The sequence below is a fragment of the Nicotiana sylvestris genome, chromosome 5 (genome assembly GCF_000393655.2).
Source record: "Nicotiana sylvestris chromosome 5, ASM39365v2, whole genome shotgun sequence".
NCBI lineage: Eukaryota > Viridiplantae > Streptophyta > Magnoliopsida > Solanales > Solanaceae > Nicotiana > Nicotiana sylvestris.
Window position 1 is genome coordinate 8,407,172 of NC_091061.1, and position 19,285 is coordinate 8,426,456.

The window sequence follows — 19,285 nt, forward strand, 5'->3', positions numbered from 1 at the left end:
TATCCTCTGTGTAGGCTACTTGCAATGTGATCATTTTTAATCATATCGTACATTCATTTGATAGCGTGTTTGGCCAAGCTTATTTTTGGTCAAAAGTACTTTTTTTTTTTTTTTGCCAAAAACACTTTTGGCCTCAATTTGAGGTGTTTGGCCAAGCTTCTGGAAGGAAAAAAAGTGCTTTTGAGGAGAAGCAGAAAAAATAGCTTTTCTCCAAAAGCACTTTTTTGAGAAGCGCTTTTGAGAAAAATACACTTAGAAGCAGTTTTTTAAAGCTTGGCCAAAAACTAATTGCTGCTCAGAAGTGCTTTTCAAACTAATTAGCCAAACACAAACTGCTTCTCACCAAAAGTACTTTTGAGAAAAGCACTTTTAAAAAAAAAACATTTCTCAAAATAAGCTGATTTTTGCAGCTTGGCCAAACGGGCTATTAGTATTCGCACTTTTGCAATAGCCGTGTTACGAATATGTTAGACATCTTTAAGGTCCAATAACACTCCCGTATCACTTTCTTTTATGAAGTAAGAAAAATGGCCTTAAACATAGTATGATCAAACACTAATTTCCGCAGTGATGTGAAAAGACTAATACTCCTATGCGAATGGAAATATTGTGAAGAATCTTTTTAGGTAGTCGCATCAATCAAATGAAAGCCAAATCATGTCGACAAAAATCTAAGGGGCAAGAAAAATCAGACCTGGCTTTCACCATGGAGGAATATATAGACGGCTGACATTGTATATCTGTGGAGTTGATGTTCCATAGCCAATCAGCAGTAGTAATCAGTACAGGGATTTCTACTTTGAGTTCCTCCTTTTGATGCATTTGTTGCAATACAATATTTTTGGTTAATCCGCCATATAGCGATCGGATTAAGCATCGACTCGTGTATAAAAATAGCCACATTCGACAAATACATTCCCTCAACAGCTAAAATTTTCAGAAAACAAAATTTTCAGGACAACGATGGGAGGAAACAGATACATTAATCTGCACAGGCCAAAAGGTACATGTATTTCGTGGAGTCCTCGATCGAGAGCTCTCACCTCTACAGCCTGATTAAGATTAGAAGACTAAGCTAATATTTACCAATGTGACATATTTCTGCTACTTTGCACAATTACAGAGTGCCATACGAGACTCTCAGGCTTCTGCGTGCATATACATGTATGTGTATTGGCGTTGGTATTACAAATAAGTTAGAGATACAGAAGTCTATCACCCTAGAGAAACTACACCATATCATAAGCATCAACTTCTCCTTGTCCATTCTCATCCCACCCGGCCCTAAATTTGCAGACAGGGCAAGTTCCCCGCTGCCTTAGCCATGGGTCAATGCAGTTTGCATGGAACTGCAAACACAAAAGATATAAATTAAAATACACACCTACTCTGCAACAATATGCACATATTCATACTAAATACTATTAACTCCGCTGCTACTAGCTTAAACTAGGGAAATTTTTATCCTCAACAACACCCCCACCCATGGGCGTAGGCACCTTATCTAAAGCGGTGTCATGTGACACCGTTTCGTCAAATTTTTTCGTAAATATGTATGTAAAGTTCATAAGAAAAATGAAAATATTTGGTATAAATATATAAAATGATACAGCTTGTTATTATAGTGATTTATTTATTTGTTAACTTCTTCAAATGTTGACACAGCTTGTCAAAATTCCTACGTACGCCACTGCCCCCACCCCCAAAAAAGAAGAGAAAGAAAAAAAGAAAACCGTCAGTTGAAAAACAGAAAGGATCTCCTTGAAAACTTGAAAGCATAAATCGTGGGACCCTGATAATAGAGCTAAACTATACTATACCAATAAATAAAACAGAAAAAAGAGACAACACTTGGTTTTCTCTATGCAAGACTATCCACAAGTTCTTCTAGGTGCCTGTTGGTAACTAAACCATAAATCTCTTCCCTGTCTAATGATACTTACAATAATAAAGTGAGATCTCAAAATAGTTGAGATGATTGTCAATAGTAAAAAAGAAAACAAAAACTCTTACTAATCTATGGAAGTTGAGATCTCAAAATAGTTATGATATACTTTGATGCTAGAAGACTACCCTTCTCATGGGCTGGACACAAAAATAAAAGTAACTATCAAAATACTTAACCTGATGTAAGCACGGCAAGCTACGAACAAGTTCCCCAGTATCGACTTGTTCCAAGCAGACACTGCAAGTTAGTTCGTCATCGGGGTTCTTTGTACCTCCTACAGCATTTGCAGGTTCTTGCTTCTTCTGCTTGAAATACAATAATGAGTTCATCATTTTTCTCGTAATGAAACAATAAACTTTTGATGAATAAAAAACAGTTGGCAAATAATATAAGTCAGTCACGCAAAATACAGATCGCCGACATGACTTGGTTTTTATTTCATCAAACATGAGGAAAAAGAAGGGAAGGTTTAGTAGTAAAGGATGCCAATGCAGCAAGGTAGTTCTCGTCTTTTATTGTCTTTATGAAGCTATAATCTCCTCCTTCAAATTTACTCTTCCATTAATTTTTTTTCTGCCTTCTTCAATGGTTAGCTTTTCATCCTCTAGATGAAGAAAGAGCTTCATTGCTATAGGCTTAATAGTCATAGATCAAAATGTGCTCCAATCTTTTTGAGAATCTTGGTTTATGGTAGAGTTGAGGAGAAGAACCTCAGAATATAAAGTAAATGAAGCAGTTTCTCAAAGAGCCGGGAGGTTCCTACCAAAGGTTGAGAACTTCTCCGACGAGGCTCCATATTATATTTTCTGTCTGAACATGAGCTCTAACGTCTCTGGAGGAAGACTCTCTCAGAAAGACTAGTTTCAATACGAAGAGACAGACATCCCAAAAGGAAAGAAATAAGAAATGGCTAGGTTAGGTACACAGCTTAGGGGCTGCACAATGCCATGAGCATAGGAGCAGCATCTACTGTAAAACATGAAATTAGATCAATGATTCACTTGAATGCAACCGAAACACCTCTCTAATATTAGATTTAACTTTGCGCACACACTTCATGTCACTGGACAAGGATCAGTTTGTCATCAAAACATAAATTGTGGTAAATACATTTGGAACTTATGAAAAAAGTCATAATTAAAAAAGTCATACGCCTTCTGTTCCATTTTATGTGGTGTTCTTTCCTTTTTAATATGTTCCAAAAAGAATGACACATTTCTACTTTTGGAAATAATCTAACTTCAAATTTCTCATTTTATCCTTAATGACAAGCTTTTTATAGCCAAAAATGTCTATGGTATGTTTAAAACCACAAGTTCCAATAGTCAATCTTTCTTTCTTAAATTCCGTGCCCATACAAACACCTCCATGTAATAAAACAGAGGGAGTAGTGAAAATAGGATGCAGCAACACATTGTGTCTTATAGATAAGTCATGCAAATGCCATTCCTGCAAATCAATTGTTCACTCGAAAAGGACACTAGAATGCAAGGTCAAAAACAACTTCAAAAGATAAACTATTGGGTAGGCATTTCTTTTACAAGCTTCAAGAAAGGGCTAGAAAATGAGGTACCTCAGTGGACCCTGAAGAAGATGCCGGGTGTGTTGATGAACCAGCACTGTCAAGAAGAGCAATCATCAGGATCAAGAGAAGCCAAGATATTACTGAATGCGAGTCATGGCATCATATTATCAGATAAACACTAATCAATTCTAACAAGATTATTGCAAAAAAATATTTTACGAGGAAGGGAGTCTCCGGCACAAATAAAAAAAGAGAACTGACATACGGATACTTAATAGCCCATAACTTCATCAGAGAAATTGAGATAAAAAAATTCCTAACCTTCCAAAAAGGAGCAAGAACAGTGAAAATAATACTATAACTTATGCATTCTAACAAAGCTCGCTGCGCAGAATTTTAGGTTTTGACTAGATATAATACAAAACTATGTTGTAGTTAATAAATTTCCAGCATGCAAGTGACCAAATCAAGGTGGACACCAGCAACCTGAGAGATCACAAGTTGAAACCATAGTTTGGTAATCTTCTGACAACTGATTAAAACTGGCATCAACCTCCTCATTTCGCTAAATCACAAGCCACAGATGGAAGTTAACAAAGAAGAGCGGAAGAAGGCAGTCGACTGTTATAGGTGTCAACTTGGTACAGCAAACGCTGGAAGTCAAAAATATGGGGAAGCTAAAAGTAGTAACAAATTTCACATGACAGACCTTTGGGGTCCAGAAACCTTGTACTTGTGAACAGGAAGAGCATTTATCTCTTCCTCGGTCATTGATGGTGTTGTAGGAACATCATCAGTATCCAGTGCCCTCAATGTTTCATAATCTGCTAGTACCAGAAAAATATCAATAAACTTCCCAGACCTTTTAAGATTATTTTAAGACAAGATTTGGTTTCTGGATTTTATAAAGCCATAAAATGCTCAAGAATAGAGATGCTTGCATTTTCACCTAAGTCATCAAACTCCCTGTCAAGAAGTGCAAGCTGTAGTCTGAGCCCTCGCAACCGTCCTCTGGTTGCAAGTGCTATAGATGGGGGCATATGTAGCCGCAACTCCGTAGGACCAAGAAGGCCACTGGCAGCAACAGCATGAGCTTGTGCCTGGGCTTGAAGCTGCTGACAGGTTGCATACATCCTAAGGGTCGTTGCCATAAAGAAGACACCGAGCACCAACCACAGCTGCAAAATAGACAAAGTTCCAATTAAATAAAATAAGGACCAGATTTAATTCAATAAAATACACATGCTCCAATATCACTCGTTAAGAGGCTACTTACCAGAAAATTGGGTGACATTTGATGAGAGTTTAGAATCATGAACAGCAAGAGCACTGTCATAACAAAGTGGTTACACTGAAAGTTGTAGGTAAATCAGACCAGAAAATAAAAATAACAAAGGGATCTAAGCTACAGGTACCCGTGACAAGAAAAGCTAGTGAGTTAGTATTAACCGGCCGGGCTGCATGGACTCGCTGAATGTGGAAGAGAAAAAAAAAAAAGGTACACCGAGATGAGTAAAACAGATAATGAATGTAATTATCACTAGAAGCATTTAGAGTAATCTAGATCAACATCAAGAGGAGATGTAGGAAATTACCACTGCACGGCGCTCGGGGATCAATCCTGGAAAACCAGGTTCTATATCTGCTCTAGTGCCTCGGAAAACAAAACTCATGTTTGAAGTTGTACAAAAGCTATTTCAGCACAAAAAAATTGATAGTTCATAGAAGGTCCAGCACCCAAATACCACTGAAGAGCTGAAATTAACTGGAAATCCAGAGAAAGTGAAGTGAGAAACCATGCCCAGTAAAAACATTAATCTACTACACCAAACAACACCAATGCAAACTGTAATCAATGAAGATTAATAGCTCAATTCACAAGAAGCAGAGATGGACTTGGACAAGAAATACCGAGAAAAATGAATGTGTCCATTTATGTAAGAAGAGTAAAGTATGTACAATACCAATTTTCTACCCATAACGACCTACTGACTATCTTATGTCGTTGTATTATATACTTCCTCGCCGCAATCGATTATGTTACCACCTAGAATCACTGCCAATGTGGCTTTTTCAACACTCCTCAAACTTGAGAGAGTAGAATGTTTAACACCCCTTGCCAAGAAAATGATCATCTAGTGTCCTGCCCAATCTTTTTGCTAAAATTTCAGCTATTAGCTCCTTAGTGGATACTTGTTTGGCTTATATGAAACCTTGTGGAATTTTTTTCTCCCACAAAATGCCAATCAATTTTAATATACTTTGTCATCTCTTGAAATGAATTTCCCCCGATTTGGATTGCAGACGTACTGTCACAATACAGAGCTTCCCAAGCTTTTGCATTTCAACTCCCAGCTGCCTTAAAACGTCACTCAACCTAAAACTTCAGCCACTGCAGAATTCATGCCACTGCCTCTGCTTAGCTCCTAATGGCTAATACAGTATCAAAACTTCAGCCACTGCAGAATTCATGCTACTGCCTCTGCTTAGCTCCTAGTACAGCATCTTGTATCTTTGAATTCGAAGAAAGCAAAGAACTCCAAGCTTCATCATGTATCCCATGATTGATTTTCTAGTGTTGGAACACGCAACCCAATTAAAGTCACATTGAACCACACTGTACTTGGAACAATCTGCAGCCATCAGTATACCTTGCTCCTTCTTATGTATTTGACTACCACTAAAGCAACCTCCAAGCATGATTTCCATGAATAACCAAAGTGTTTGGATTTTTATATACAAAAGCTATATCAAGTCTTGTCATGGTTAGATACAACAATTTGCCAACTAATCTTTGATAACAACTCACATCCTTCAAAGGAGTATGTCTTTCCATCTTCACATACTGGTAATATTTTGTAGAGAATCAATTAAAGTTTATGCTCTAGTGGGTATGACTGGTTTCGCTTCCCTAGCCAGTTCAGATATCAGCAGTAGAGCATATTGTTGCTGATTCATCAATATTCCTCTTTTTAACCTTGCAAACTCCATCCCTCTGAAGTATCATAATTCCCCTAGATCTTAGATTTCTGCCGCAAGCTCCTCTTTGCTTCTTGTTTTAACTCAATATCATTCTGTGTCATCAAATATCATCTACATAGATGAGAATACTGACAACCCTATTCCCTCTTCATTACTGAACAAAGAATAGTCATAGTGGCTTTGGATTATCCTAGATTCCATCGAAGACCTCGTGAGTTTCAAGTTGCATTAATTTGACGCCTATTTAAGGCTATGCAAGGATATTAATAGTTTTAAAACTTTGATCTTTCCCTATATACTGACACCCGAGGCATTCCATATACACCACCCCATAGAGGTCTCCAAGAAGGCATGCATTGTACACATTCAGTATGAATAATTCCAATTTTCAACCGCCACAAGTGTTATAATTGACCAGACAGTGACCGTCTAAGTACAAGTGAGAATGTCTCTTGATTTAGATCTTCTTTGACTATATCTTTTATCACCAGCCTCACTTATTCTTAGCTAGGAGAAAAAACCATCTAGCTAAGAGTTAACGGTTTTCCAAGCGAATAAACTAAATCAAAACTAGACTAGCACCTTTAGAGTCAGACATATGGAAATATAGGGCATGATTGTGATAATCACAATTGAAACCTGAGAATTAGCCATTGAAGACCTTCAAAAATTCGATCTAGGTAACCATGTGATGAAGCTATCTCAAGCTTATCTAAATGCAGTTATGCAATGGAAGAATCAATGCAGAGTTTGAATGCTCTGATACCATGATATCATTTCAAATGAACAATTACCAAGAAGATAAAAGATGGACTGAGTACAAGAAATATTGAGGAGGAGAGAATGTGTTGATTTAAGCAAGAAGAGTACTATATGTATAGTAACTGCAAATTTTCTAATGTATACACACGTGCCCCAATTGACTACACCTCTGTCGTCTATCATTCCTCACAGCCATCACCTAATAACATAGCCATGCCACTGTATCTTCCAACACAAGGGATGCTCGAGCATATTTAATACCTCCAGGAGTACAATGGAGTAACTATAAGCTGAGCAGCAGGCAGGATATTCACATTGTCTTAAGACAATGTTTTAGAAAGAGGGACTAAGTAAACCAGGTAATATTAGTATTGCACTCATAACATAAATGAATTCATACAACTCTTAAGCTAAAAGACTTGTAAACTATCAACTCCGAGATTTCACACTAAGAGACTCGTAATTGGCTGTTAAAGAGCATCTTTAGCAAGCAAAAAGTCCACTTTTTTGTCAGTACATTATAGGAAGCCAATGTATCATGATTTATCGAATACAAAAGTTCCATCCACAACAAGTTAGAATCCCTTTACTTCCACAATGACACAAAAGAAATTTTTCTTAAGAGTCTCCAAGTATAGTCAGATCCACGATTAAAACTTTATGGGTTTGGGATGCCACTTAGCCCACGGACTACAGTCACTGGATTCGAAATTTAATATTTGTATTTTGTATATATCTAGTAGATTTTTTTAAAACATGCAGTGTCTAAGCCATAGCTACTGGGTTTAGCTTAAACCATAACTTATATTGTACATTCGCCCATCTCTCACTGGAAATTTTACAACATGTTTAGTTTCATAAAGTACAATAGAAAATGTTCATTACCTTCTCTACTACTAAAAACAAAATTCCCAGCAAAATACACCTATTATAATCACAATATGAAAAAATACTTATATACTGACAACAAATATAGCAAAAAGATTTAACACATATACAGCGGCTGAGAGAAACCTGCTGGATTCAGCAAGCCAGCTTAACCCATAGCTTATATTGTACATTCACCCCTGTCTCTCAGAAATTACCTTCTATACTATTAAAATCAAAATTCCAAGCAAAATATACACATTTTAATCAAAATATCATAAAACATTTAACAATTGCTAAAACTGCGCATTTCGCCCAAAAACACCCAAATTCAACACATATACAAGGTCTCAGCCAAAGCTACCGGGTTTAGCTTAACCCATAGCTTATAATTTATAACATGTTTAGTTTCATAAAGCACAATAGAAAATGTTTATTACCTTCTATATACAACAAAAATCAAAATTACAAGCAAAATACACCTATGATACTCAAAATATGATTAAAAAACTTAACAATTGCCCAAAACTGAGGCAATTTCGCCTAAAATCCCAAAATTTACCAATAAACAGCTAATATTCGGCACGAATAAAGAAAATTCGGGAAGAGTTACATAGTTTATACAATTAACAAAATTTTCCGTGCATCAAATATGAATCCTTCGTATGACGGAAGCTTCTAGAATTTATACAAAATGGAAAAGAGAGATTCAGAGAGGAGATTAATTACTTACAGCGCTTTAACTAAGACGAATAATTGGAATCGAAAATCGAATAAAGGAATTTGATGAATGATGAGCGAACGAGTCAGAAAAGACCCAGAAATTGACTCGGACGCACACGCACCGCAGTAAAATGTGTGTCTGAAATCGTGAGTGGTTTTTAAAATCGGGTTGCTACGTTGGTACGGCATCGTTTTGGTACAATTTCCCTTCGGCTGGCCAATTGGTTAGAGACCAAAGGGTCCTTCTCTTGGCCCAAAGCCCAAATGTCAAAATCTGTTGTTTAATTATTTTATTTATAAATGGTGTTTCAACAAAAATATTTGGAGAGATAAACATTTTATGTTTAATACAAAAAATATATTTGTTTTATTGATCAATTTTTTTTATAAAGTATTCTTTGGAATGTCAAATTACAAAAAAAAAAAAAAGACATAAAAAGATTATAGTTCGCACTACTTATGTATATAAGCAATTAAGCATTGATGTGGTGCAAAATTGGGACACGATTTTTGGTTTCAAAGGCACTTCAAAGCGCCCACCTAATTTACTTGGTCGCAATTTATTATTTGTACTTATTTAGTGAATTTTAAAATGCATATACTGCATTTGAGCTAAATTTACTGAATTCAAAGGAACCCATAATGAGTACTCTACATTTGGCCCTGGATATTGGAAGAGGATCCGTGTAAACAAGATTACATTTGTCATTCATTATTTTAATAAATCCAAAGACTTATGTTGCTAACCATTGATCTGGTAGTACTAATCCTTCACTTTAATGTTGATTGACCAAAATGCATGATCTATGTTTGCTATAATTGTCATTTTTTTAGGGACAATTTCGGTCCATGTGATTTTAGGCTTACTGCATGACCAAACCATATCATCCACCAGTCTTCTCTGATTGTATCCTCTGTGTAGGCTACTTGCAATGTGATCATTTTTAATCATATCGTACATTCATTTGATAGCGTGTTTGGCCAAGCTTATTTTTGGTCAAAAGTACTTTTTTTTTTTTTTTGCCAAAAACACTTTTGGCCTCAATTTGAGGTGTTTGGCCAAGCTTCTGGAAGGAAAAAAAGTGCTTTTGAGGAGAAGCAGAAAAAATAGCTTTTCTCCAAAAGCACTTTTTTGAGAAGCGCTTTTGAGAAAAATACACTTAGAAGCAGTTTTTTAAAGCTTGGCCAAAAACTAATTGCTGCTCAGAAGTGCTTTTCAAACTAATTAGCCAAACACAAACTGCTTCTCACCAAAAGTACTTTTGAGAAAAGCACTTTTAAAAAAAAAACATTTCTCAAAATAAGCTGATTTTTGCAGCTTGGCCAAACGGGCTATTAGTATTCGCACTTTTGCAATAGCCGTGTTACGAATATGTTAGACATCTTTAAGGTCCAATAACACTCCCGTATCACTTTCTTTTATGAAGTAAGAAAAATGGCCTTAAACATAGTATGATCAAACACTAATTTCCGCAGTGATGTGAAAAGACTAATACTCCTATGCGAATGGAAATATTGTGAAGAATCTTTTTAGGTAGTCGCATCAATCAAATGAAAGCCAAATCATGTCGACAAAAATCTAAGGGGCAAGAAAAATCAGACCTGGCTTTCACCATGGAGGAATATATAGACGGCTGACATTGTATATCTGTGGAGTTGATGTTCCATAGCCAATCAGCAGTAGTAATCAGTACAGGGATTTCTACTTTGAGTTCCTCCTTTTGATGCATTTGTTGCAATACAATATTTTTGGTTAATCCGCCATATAGCGATCGGATTAAGCATCGACTCGTGTATAAAAATAGCCACATTCGACAAATACATTCCCTCAACAGCTAAAATTTTCAGAAAACAAAATTTTCAGGACAACGATGGGAGGAAACAGATACATTAATCTGCACAGGCCAAAAGGTACATGTATTTCGTGGAGTCCTCGATCGAGAGCTCTCACCTCTACAGCCTGATTAAGATTAGAAGACTAAGCTAATATTTACCAATGTGACATATTTCTGCTACTTTGCACAATTACAGAGTGCCATACGAGACTCTCAGGCTTCTGCGTGCATATACATGTATGTGTATTGGCGTTGGTATTACAAATAAGTTAGAGATACAGAAGTCTATCACCCTAGAGAAACTACACCATATCATAAGCATCAACTTCTCCTTGTCCATTCTCATCCCACCCGGCCCTAAATTTGCAGACAGGGCAAGTTCCCCGCTGCCTTAGCCATGGGTCAATGCAGTTTGCATGGAACTGCAAACACAAAAGATATAAATTAAAATACACACCTACTCTGCAACAATATGCACATATTCATACTAAATACTATTAACTCCGCTGCTACTAGCTTAAACTAGGGAAATTTTTATCCTCAACAACACCCCCACCCATGGGCGTAGGCACCTTATCTAAAGCGGTGTCATGTGACACCGTTTCGTCAAATTTTTTCGTAAATATGTATGTAAAGTTCATAAGAAAAATGAAAATATTTGGTATAAATATATAAAATGATACAGCTTGTTATTATAGTGATTTATTTATTTGTTAACTTCTTCAAATGTTGACACAGCTTGTCAAAATTCCTACGTACGCCACTGCCCCCACCCCCAAAAAAGAAGAGAAAGAAAAAAAGAAAACCGTCAGTTGAAAAACAGAAAGGATCTCCTTGAAAACTTGAAAGCATAAATCGTGGGACCCTGATAATAGAGCTAAACTATACTATACCAATAAATAAAACAGAAAAAAGAGACAACACTTGGTTTTCTCTATGCAAGACTATCCACAAGTTCTTCTAGGTGCCTGTTGGTAACTAAACCATAAATCTCTTCCCTGTCTAATGATACTTACAATAATAAAGTGAGATCTCAAAATAGTTGAGATGATTGTCAATAGTAAAAAAGAAAACAAAAACTCTTACTAATCTATGGAAGTTGAGATCTCAAAATAGTTATGATATACTTTGATGCTAGAAGACTACCCTTCTCATGGGCTGGACACAAAAATAAAAGTAACTATCAAAATACTTAACCTGATGTAAGCACGGCAAGCTACGAACAAGTTCCCCAGTATCGACTTGTTCCAAGCAGACACTGCAAGTTAGTTCGTCATCGGGGTTCTTTGTACCTCCTACAGCATTTGCAGGTTCTTGCTTCTTCTGCTTGAAATACAATAATGAGTTCATCATTTTTCTCGTAATGAAACAATAAACTTTTGATGAATAAAAAACAGTTGGCAAATAATATAAGTCAGTCACGCAAAATACAGATCGCCGACATGACTTGGTTTTTATTTCATCAAACATGAGGAAAAAGAAGGGAAGGTTTAGTAGTAAAGGATGCCAATGCAGCAAGGTAGTTCTCGTCTTTTATTGTCTTTATGAAGCTATAATCTCCTCCTTCAAATTTACTCTTCCATTAATTTTTTTTCTGCCTTCTTCAATGGTTAGCTTTTCATCCTCTAGATGAAGAAAGAGCTTCATTGCTATAGGCTTAATAGTCATAGATCAAAATGTGCTCCAATCTTTTTGAGAATCTTGGTTTATGGTAGAGTTGAGGAGAAGAACCTCAGAATATAAAGTAAATGAAGCAGTTTCTCAAAGAGCCGGGAGGTTCCTACCAAAGGTTGAGAACTTCTCCGACGAGGCTCCATATTATATTTTCTGTCTGAACATGAGCTCTAACGTCTCTGGAGGAAGACTCTCTCAGAAAGACTAGTTTCAATACGAAGAGACAGACATCCCAAAAGGAAAGAAATAAGAAATGGCTAGGTTAGGTACACAGCTTAGGGGCTGCACAATGCCATGAGCATAGGAGCAGCATCTACTGTAAAACATGAAATTAGATCAATGATTCACTTGAATGCAACCGAAACACCTCTCTAATATTAGATTTAACTTTGCGCACACACTTCATGTCACTGGACAAGGATCAGTTTGTCATCAAAACATAAATTGTGGTAAATACATTTGGAACTTATGAAAAAAGTCATAATTAAAAAAGTCATACGCCTTCTGTTCCATTTTATGTGGTGTTCTTTCCTTTTTAATATGTTCCAAAAAGAATGACACATTTCTACTTTTGGAAATAATCTAACTTCAAATTTCTCATTTTATCCTTAATGACAAGCTTTTTATAGCCAAAAATGTCTATGGTATGTTTAAAACCACAAGTTCCAATAGTCAATCTTTCTTTCTTAAATTCCGTGCCCATACAAACACCTCCATGTAATAAAACAGAGGGAGTAGTGAAAATAGGATGCAGCAACACATTGTGTCTTATAGATAAGTCATGCAAATGCCATTCCTGCAAATCAATTGTTCACTCGAAAAGGACACTAGAATGCAAGGTCAAAAACAACTTCAAAAGATAAACTATTGGGTAGGCATTTCTTTTACAAGCTTCAAGAAAGGGCTAGAAAATGAGGTACCTCAGTGGACCCTGAAGAAGATGCCGGGTGTGTTGATGAACCAGCACTGTCAAGAAGAGCAATCATCAGGATCAAGAGAAGCCAAGATATTACTGAATGCGAGTCATGGCATCATATTATCAGATAAACACTAATCAATTCTAACAAGATTATTGCAAAAAAATATTTTACGAGGAAGGGAGTCTCCGGCACAAATAAAAAAAGAGAACTGACATACGGATACTTAATAGCCCATAACTTCATCAGAGAAATTGAGATAAAAAAATTCCTAACCTTCCAAAAAGGAGCAAGAACAGTGAAAATAATACTATAACTTATGCATTCTAACAAAGCTCGCTGCGCAGAATTTTAGGTTTTGACTAGATATAATACAAAACTATGTTGTAGTTAATAAATTTCCAGCATGCAAGTGACCAAATCAAGGTGGACACCAGCAACCTGAGAGATCACAAGTTGAAACCATAGTTTGGTAATCTTCTGACAACTGATTAAAACTGGCATCAACCTCCTCATTTCGCTAAATCACAAGCCACAGATGGAAGTTAACAAAGAAGAGCGGAAGAAGGCAGTCGACTGTTATAGGTGTCAACTTGGTACAGCAAACGCTGGAAGTCAAAAATATGGGGAAGCTAAAAGTAGTAACAAATTTCACATGACAGACCTTTGGGGTCCAGAAACCTTGTACTTGTGAACAGGAAGAGCATTTATCTCTTCCTCGGTCATTGATGGTGTTGTAGGAACATCATCAGTATCCAGTGCCCTCAATGTTTCATAATCTGCTAGTACCAGAAAAATATCAATAAACTTCCCAGACCTTTTAAGATTATTTTAAGACAAGATTTGGTTTCTGGATTTTATAAAGCCATAAAATGCTCAAGAATAGAGATGCTTGCATTTTCACCTAAGTCATCAAACTCCCTGTCAAGAAGTGCAAGCTGTAGTCTGAGCCCTCGCAACCGTCCTCTGGTTGCAAGTGCTATAGATGGGGGCATATGTAGCCGCAACTCCGTAGGACCAAGAAGGCCACTGGCAGCAACAGCATGAGCTTGTGCCTGGGCTTGAAGCTGCTGACAGGTTGCATACATCCTAAGGGTCGTTGCCATAAAGAAGACACCGAGCACCAACCACAGCTGCAAAATAGACAAAGTTCCAATTAAATAAAATAAGGACCAGATTTAATTCAATAAAATACACATGCTCCAATATCACTCGTTAAGAGGCTACTTACCAGAAAATTGGGTGACATTTGATGAGAGTTTAGAATCATGAACAGCAAGAGCACTGTCATAACAAAGTGGTTACACTGAAAGTTGTAGGTAAATCAGACCAGAAAATAAAAATAACAAAGGGATCTAAGCTACAGGTACCCGTGACAAGAAAAGCTAGTGAGTTAGTATTAACCGGCCGGGCTGCATGGACTCGCTGAATGTGGAAGAGAAAAAAAAAAAAGGTACACCGAGATGAGTAAAACAGATAATGAATGTAATTATCACTAGAAGCATTTAGAGTAATCTAGATCAACATCAAGAGGAGATGTAGGAAATTACCACTGCACGGCGCTCGGGGATCAATCCTGGAAAACCAGGTTCTATATCTGCTCTAGTGCCTCGGAAAACAAAACTCATGTTTGAAGTTGTACAAAAGCTATTTCAGCACAAAAAAATTGATAGTTCATAGAAGGTCCAGCACCCAAATACCACTGAAGAGCTGAAATTAACTGGAAATCCAGAGAAAGTGAAGTGAGAAACCATGCCCAGTAAAAACATTAATCTACTACACCAAACAACACCAATGCAAACTGTAATCAATGAAGATTAATAGCTCAATTCACAAGAAGCAGAGATGGACTTGGACAAGAAATACCGAGAAAAATGAATGTGTCCATTTATGTAAGAAGAGTAAAGTATGTACAATACCAATTTTCTACCCATAACGACCTACTGACTATCTTATGTCGTTGTATTATATACTTCCTCGCCGCAATCGATTATGTTACCACCTAGAATCACTGCCAATGTGGCTTTTTCAACACTCCTCAAACTTGAGAGAGTAGAATGTTTAACACCCCTTGCCAAGAAAATGATCATCTAGTGTCCTGCCCAATCTTTTTGCTAAAATTTCAGCTATTAGCTCCTTAGTGGATACTTGTTTGGCTTATATGAAACCTTGTGGAATTTTTTTCTCCCACAAAATGCCAATCAATTTTAATATACTTTGTCATCTCTTGAAATGAATTTCCCCCGATTTGGATTGCAGACGTACTGTCACAATACAGAGCTTCCCAAGCTTTTGCATTTCAACTCCCAGCTGCCTTAAAACGTCACTCAACCTAAAACTTCAGCCACTGCAGAATTCATGCCACTGCCTCTGCTTAGCTCCTAATGGCTAATACAGTATCAAAACTTCAGCCACTGCAGAATTCATGCTACTGCCTCTGCTTAGCTCCTAGTACAGCATCTTGTATCTTTGAATTCGAAGAAAGCAAAGAACTCCAAGCTTCATCATGTATCCCATGATTGATTTTCTAGTGTTGGAACACGCAACCCAATTAAAGTCACATTGAACCACACTGTACTTGGAACAATCTGCAGCCATCAGTATACCTTGCTCCTTCTTATGTATTTGACTACCACTAAAGCAACCTCCAAGCATGATTTCCATGAATAACCAAAGTGTTTGGATTTTTATATACAAAAGCTATATCAAGTCTTGTCATGGTTAGATACAACAATTTGCCAACTAATCTTTGATAACAACTCACATCCTTCAAAGGAGTATGTCTTTCCATCTTCACATACTGGTAATATTTTGTAGAGAATCAATTAAAGTTTATGCTCTAGTGGGTATGACTGGTTTCGCTTCCCTAGCCAGTTCAGATATCAGCAGTAGAGCATATTGTTGCTGATTCATCAATATTCCTCTTTTTAACCTTGCAAACTCCATCCCTCTGAAGTATCATAATTCCCCTAGATCTTAGATTTCTGCCGCAAGCTCCTCTTTGCTTCTTGTTTTAACTCAATATCATTCTGTGTCATCAAATATCATCTACATAGATGAGAATACTGACAACCCTATTCCCTCTTCATTACTGAACAAAGAATAGTCATAGTGGCTTTGGATTATCCTAGATTCCATCGAAGACCTCGTGAGTTTCAAGTTGCATTAATTTGACGCCTATTTAAGGCTATGCAAGGATATTAATAGTTTTAAAACTTTGATCTTTCCCTATATACTGACACCCGAGGCATTCCATATACACCACCCCATAGAGGTCTCCAAGAAGGCATGCATTGTACACATTCAGTATGAATAATTCCAATTTTCAACCGCCACAAGTGTTATAATTGACCAGACAGTGACCGTCTAAGTACAAGTGAGAATGTCTCTTGATTTAGATCTTCTTTGACTATATCTTTTATCACCAGCCTCACTTATTCTTAGCTAGGAGAAAAAACCATCTAGCTAAGAGTTAACGGTTTTCCAAGCGAATAAACTAAATCAAAACTAGACTAGCACCTTTAGAGTCAGACATATGGAAATATAGGGCATGATTGTGATAATCACAATTGAAACCTGAGAATTAGCCATTGAAGACCTTCAAAAATTCGATCTAGGTAACCATGTGATGAAGCTATCTCAAGCTTATCTAAATGCAGTTATGCAATGGAAGAATCAATGCAGAGTTTGAATGCTCTGATACCATGATATCATTTCAAATGAACAATTACCAAGAAGATAAAAGATGGACTGAGTACAAGAAATATTGAGGAGGAGAGAATGTGTTGATTTAAGCAAGAAGAGTACTATATGTATAGTAACTGCAAATTTTCTAATGTATACACACGTGCCCCAATTGACTACACCTCTGTCGTCTATCATTCCTCACAGCCATCACCTAATAACATAGCCATGCCACTGTATCTTCCAACACAAGGGATGCTCGAGCATATTTAATACCTCCAGGAGTACAATGGAGTAACTATAAGCTGAGCAGCAGGCAGGATATTCACATTGTCTTAAGACAATGTTTTAGAAAGAGGGACTAAGTAAACCAGGTAATATTAGTATTGCACTCATAACATAAATGAATTCATACAACTCTTAAGCTAAAAGACTTGTAAACTATCAACTCCGAGATTTCACACTAAGAGACTCGTAATTGGCTGTTAAAGAGCATCTTTAGCAAGCAAAAAGTCCACTTTTTTGTCAGTACATTATAGGAAGCCAATGTATCATGATTTATCGAATACAAAAGTTCCATCCACAACAAGTTAGAATCCCTTTACTTCCACAATGACACAAAAGAAATTTTTCTTAAGAGTCTCCAAGTATAGTCAGATCCACGATTAAAACTTTATGGGTTTGGGATGCCACTTAGCCCACGGACTACAGTCACTGGATTCGAAATTTAATATTTGTATTTTGTATATATCTAGTAGATTTTTTTAAAACATGCAGTGTCTAAGCCATAGCTACTGGGTTTAGCTTAAACCATAACTTATATTGTACATTCGCCCATCTCTCACTGGAAATTTTACAACATGTTTAGTTTCATAAAGTACAATAGAAAATGTTCATTACCTTCTCTACTACTAAAAACAAAATTCCCAGCAAAATACACCTATTATAATCACAATATGAAAAAATACTTATATACTGACAACAAATATAGCAAAAAGATTTAACACATATACAGCGGCTGAGAGAAACCTGCTGGATTCAGCAAGCCAGCTTAACCCATAGCTTATATTGTACATTCACCCCTGTCTCTCAGAAATTACCTTCTATACTATTAAAATCAAAATTCCAAGCAAAATATACACATTTTAATCAAAATATCATAAAACATTTAACAATTGCTAAAACTGCGCATTTCGCCCAAAAACACCCAAATTCAACACATATACAAGGTCTCAGCCAAAGCTACCGGGTTTAGCTTAACCCATAGCTTATAATTTATAACATGTTTAGTTTCATAAAGCACAATAGAAAATGTTTATTACCTTCTATATACAACAAAAATCAAAATTACAAGCAAAATACACCTATGATACTCAAAATATGATTAAAAAACTTAACAATTGCCCAAAACTGAGGCAATTTCGCCTAAAATCCCAAAATTTACCAATAAACAGCTAATATTCGGCACGAATAAAGAAAATTCGGGAAGAGTTACATAGTTTATACAATTAACAAAATTTTCCGTGCATCAAATATGAATCCTTCGTATGACGGAAGCTTCTAGAATTTATACAAAATGGAAAAGAGAGATTCAGAGAGGAGATTAATTACTTACAGCGCTTTAACTAAGACGAATAATTGGAATCGAAAATCGAATAAAGGAATTTGATGAATGATGAGCGAACGAGTCAGAAAAGACCCAGAAATTGACTCGGACGCACACGCACCGCAGTAAAATGTGTGTCTGAAATCGTGAGTGGTTTTTAAAATCGGGTTGCTACGTTGGTACGGCATCGTTTTGGTACAATTTCCCTTCGGCTGGCCAATTGGTTAGAGACCAAAGGGTCCTTCTCTTGGCCCAAAGCCCAAATGTCAAAATCTGTTGTTTAATTATTTTATTTATAAATGGTGTTTCAACAAAAATATTTGGAGAGATAAACATTTTATGTTTAATACAAAAAATATATTTGTTTTATTGATCAATTTTTTTTATAAAGTATTCTTTGGAATGTCAAATTACAAAAAAAAAAAAAAGACATAAAAAGATTATAGTTCGCACTACTTATGTATATAAGCAATTAAGCATTGATGTGGTGCAAAATTGGGACACGATTTTTGGTTTCAAAGGCACTTCAAAGCGCGAATAAATTAATTTTGGAAGGTCTCCGATTTTGATTTAGAATTGTGATTTCATTGTAGAAAATTAAATTTTTATTAAATTTAAATCCATAAAAGATTTGGATTTTATCTCAAAAGTAAATATATATATTAGTCCAAATAAATATTATGGACCAGTATAATTGGGTTAATTATTTAAACCTAATCAAATTGATTTAAGACAAAGTTAAATGATGAAATAACAACAAAA

General features: G+C 36.2%; 2 protein-coding genes across 2 annotated transcripts; both read right to left on the reverse strand.

The window, feature by feature from the left end:
* Positions 1-966: 966 nt before the first annotated feature.
* LOC104246147 (E3 ubiquitin-protein ligase SDIR1) lies at positions 967-8,940 on the reverse strand. The gene is made up of 9 exons (XM_009801908.2): positions 8,818-8,940; positions 5,069-5,238; positions 4,889-4,943; positions 4,750-4,802; positions 4,423-4,651; positions 4,183-4,297; positions 3,522-3,567; positions 2,125-2,250; positions 967-1,349 (listed from the first exon to the last, which is right to left on the reverse strand). Exons 2-9 carry the CDS (start codon positions 5,144-5,146, stop codon positions 1,230-1,232), a joined length of 822 nt encoding a protein of 273 aa, XP_009800210.1. The 5' UTR covers positions 5,147-5,238; positions 8,818-8,940; the 3' UTR covers positions 967-1,229.
* Positions 8,941-10,681: 1,741 nt separating this feature from the next.
* On the reverse strand, positions 10,682-18,655 carry LOC138891177 (E3 ubiquitin-protein ligase SDIR1-like). The gene is made up of 9 exons (XM_070174241.1): positions 18,533-18,655; positions 14,784-14,953; positions 14,604-14,658; positions 14,465-14,517; positions 14,138-14,366; positions 13,898-14,012; positions 13,237-13,282; positions 11,840-11,965; positions 10,682-11,064 (listed from the first exon to the last, which is right to left on the reverse strand). The coding sequence occupies exons 2-9, from the start codon at positions 14,859-14,861 to the stop codon at positions 10,945-10,947; spliced, it is 822 nt and encodes a 273-aa protein (XP_070030342.1). The 5' UTR covers positions 14,862-14,953; positions 18,533-18,655; the 3' UTR covers positions 10,682-10,944.
* Between the last annotated feature and the right edge of the window lie 630 nt (positions 18,656-19,285).

Coding starts and splice junctions, on each gene's coding strand:
- LOC104246147 (XM_009801908.2), bottom strand. CDS start 5,146: ATGAGTTTTGTTTTCCGAGGCACTAGAGCAGATATAGAACCTGGTTTT. Junction 2,251..3,521: donor CTTCTTCAGGGTCCACTGAG/GTACCTCATTTT, acceptor TATTTCAAGCAG/AAGAAGCAAGAACCTGCAAA. Junction 1,350..2,124: donor GCTTGCCGTGCTTACATCAG/GTTAAGTATTTT, acceptor TTGTGTTTGCAG/TTCCATGCAAACTGCATTGA.
- LOC138891177 (XM_070174241.1), bottom strand. CDS start 14,861: ATGAGTTTTGTTTTCCGAGGCACTAGAGCAGATATAGAACCTGGTTTT. Junction 14,518..14,603: donor ACTAGCTTTTCTTGTCACGG/GTACCTGTAGCT, acceptor TTGTTATGACAG/TGCTCTTGCTGTTCATGATT. Junction 11,065..11,839: donor GCTTGCCGTGCTTACATCAG/GTTAAGTATTTT, acceptor TTGTGTTTGCAG/TTCCATGCAAACTGCATTGA.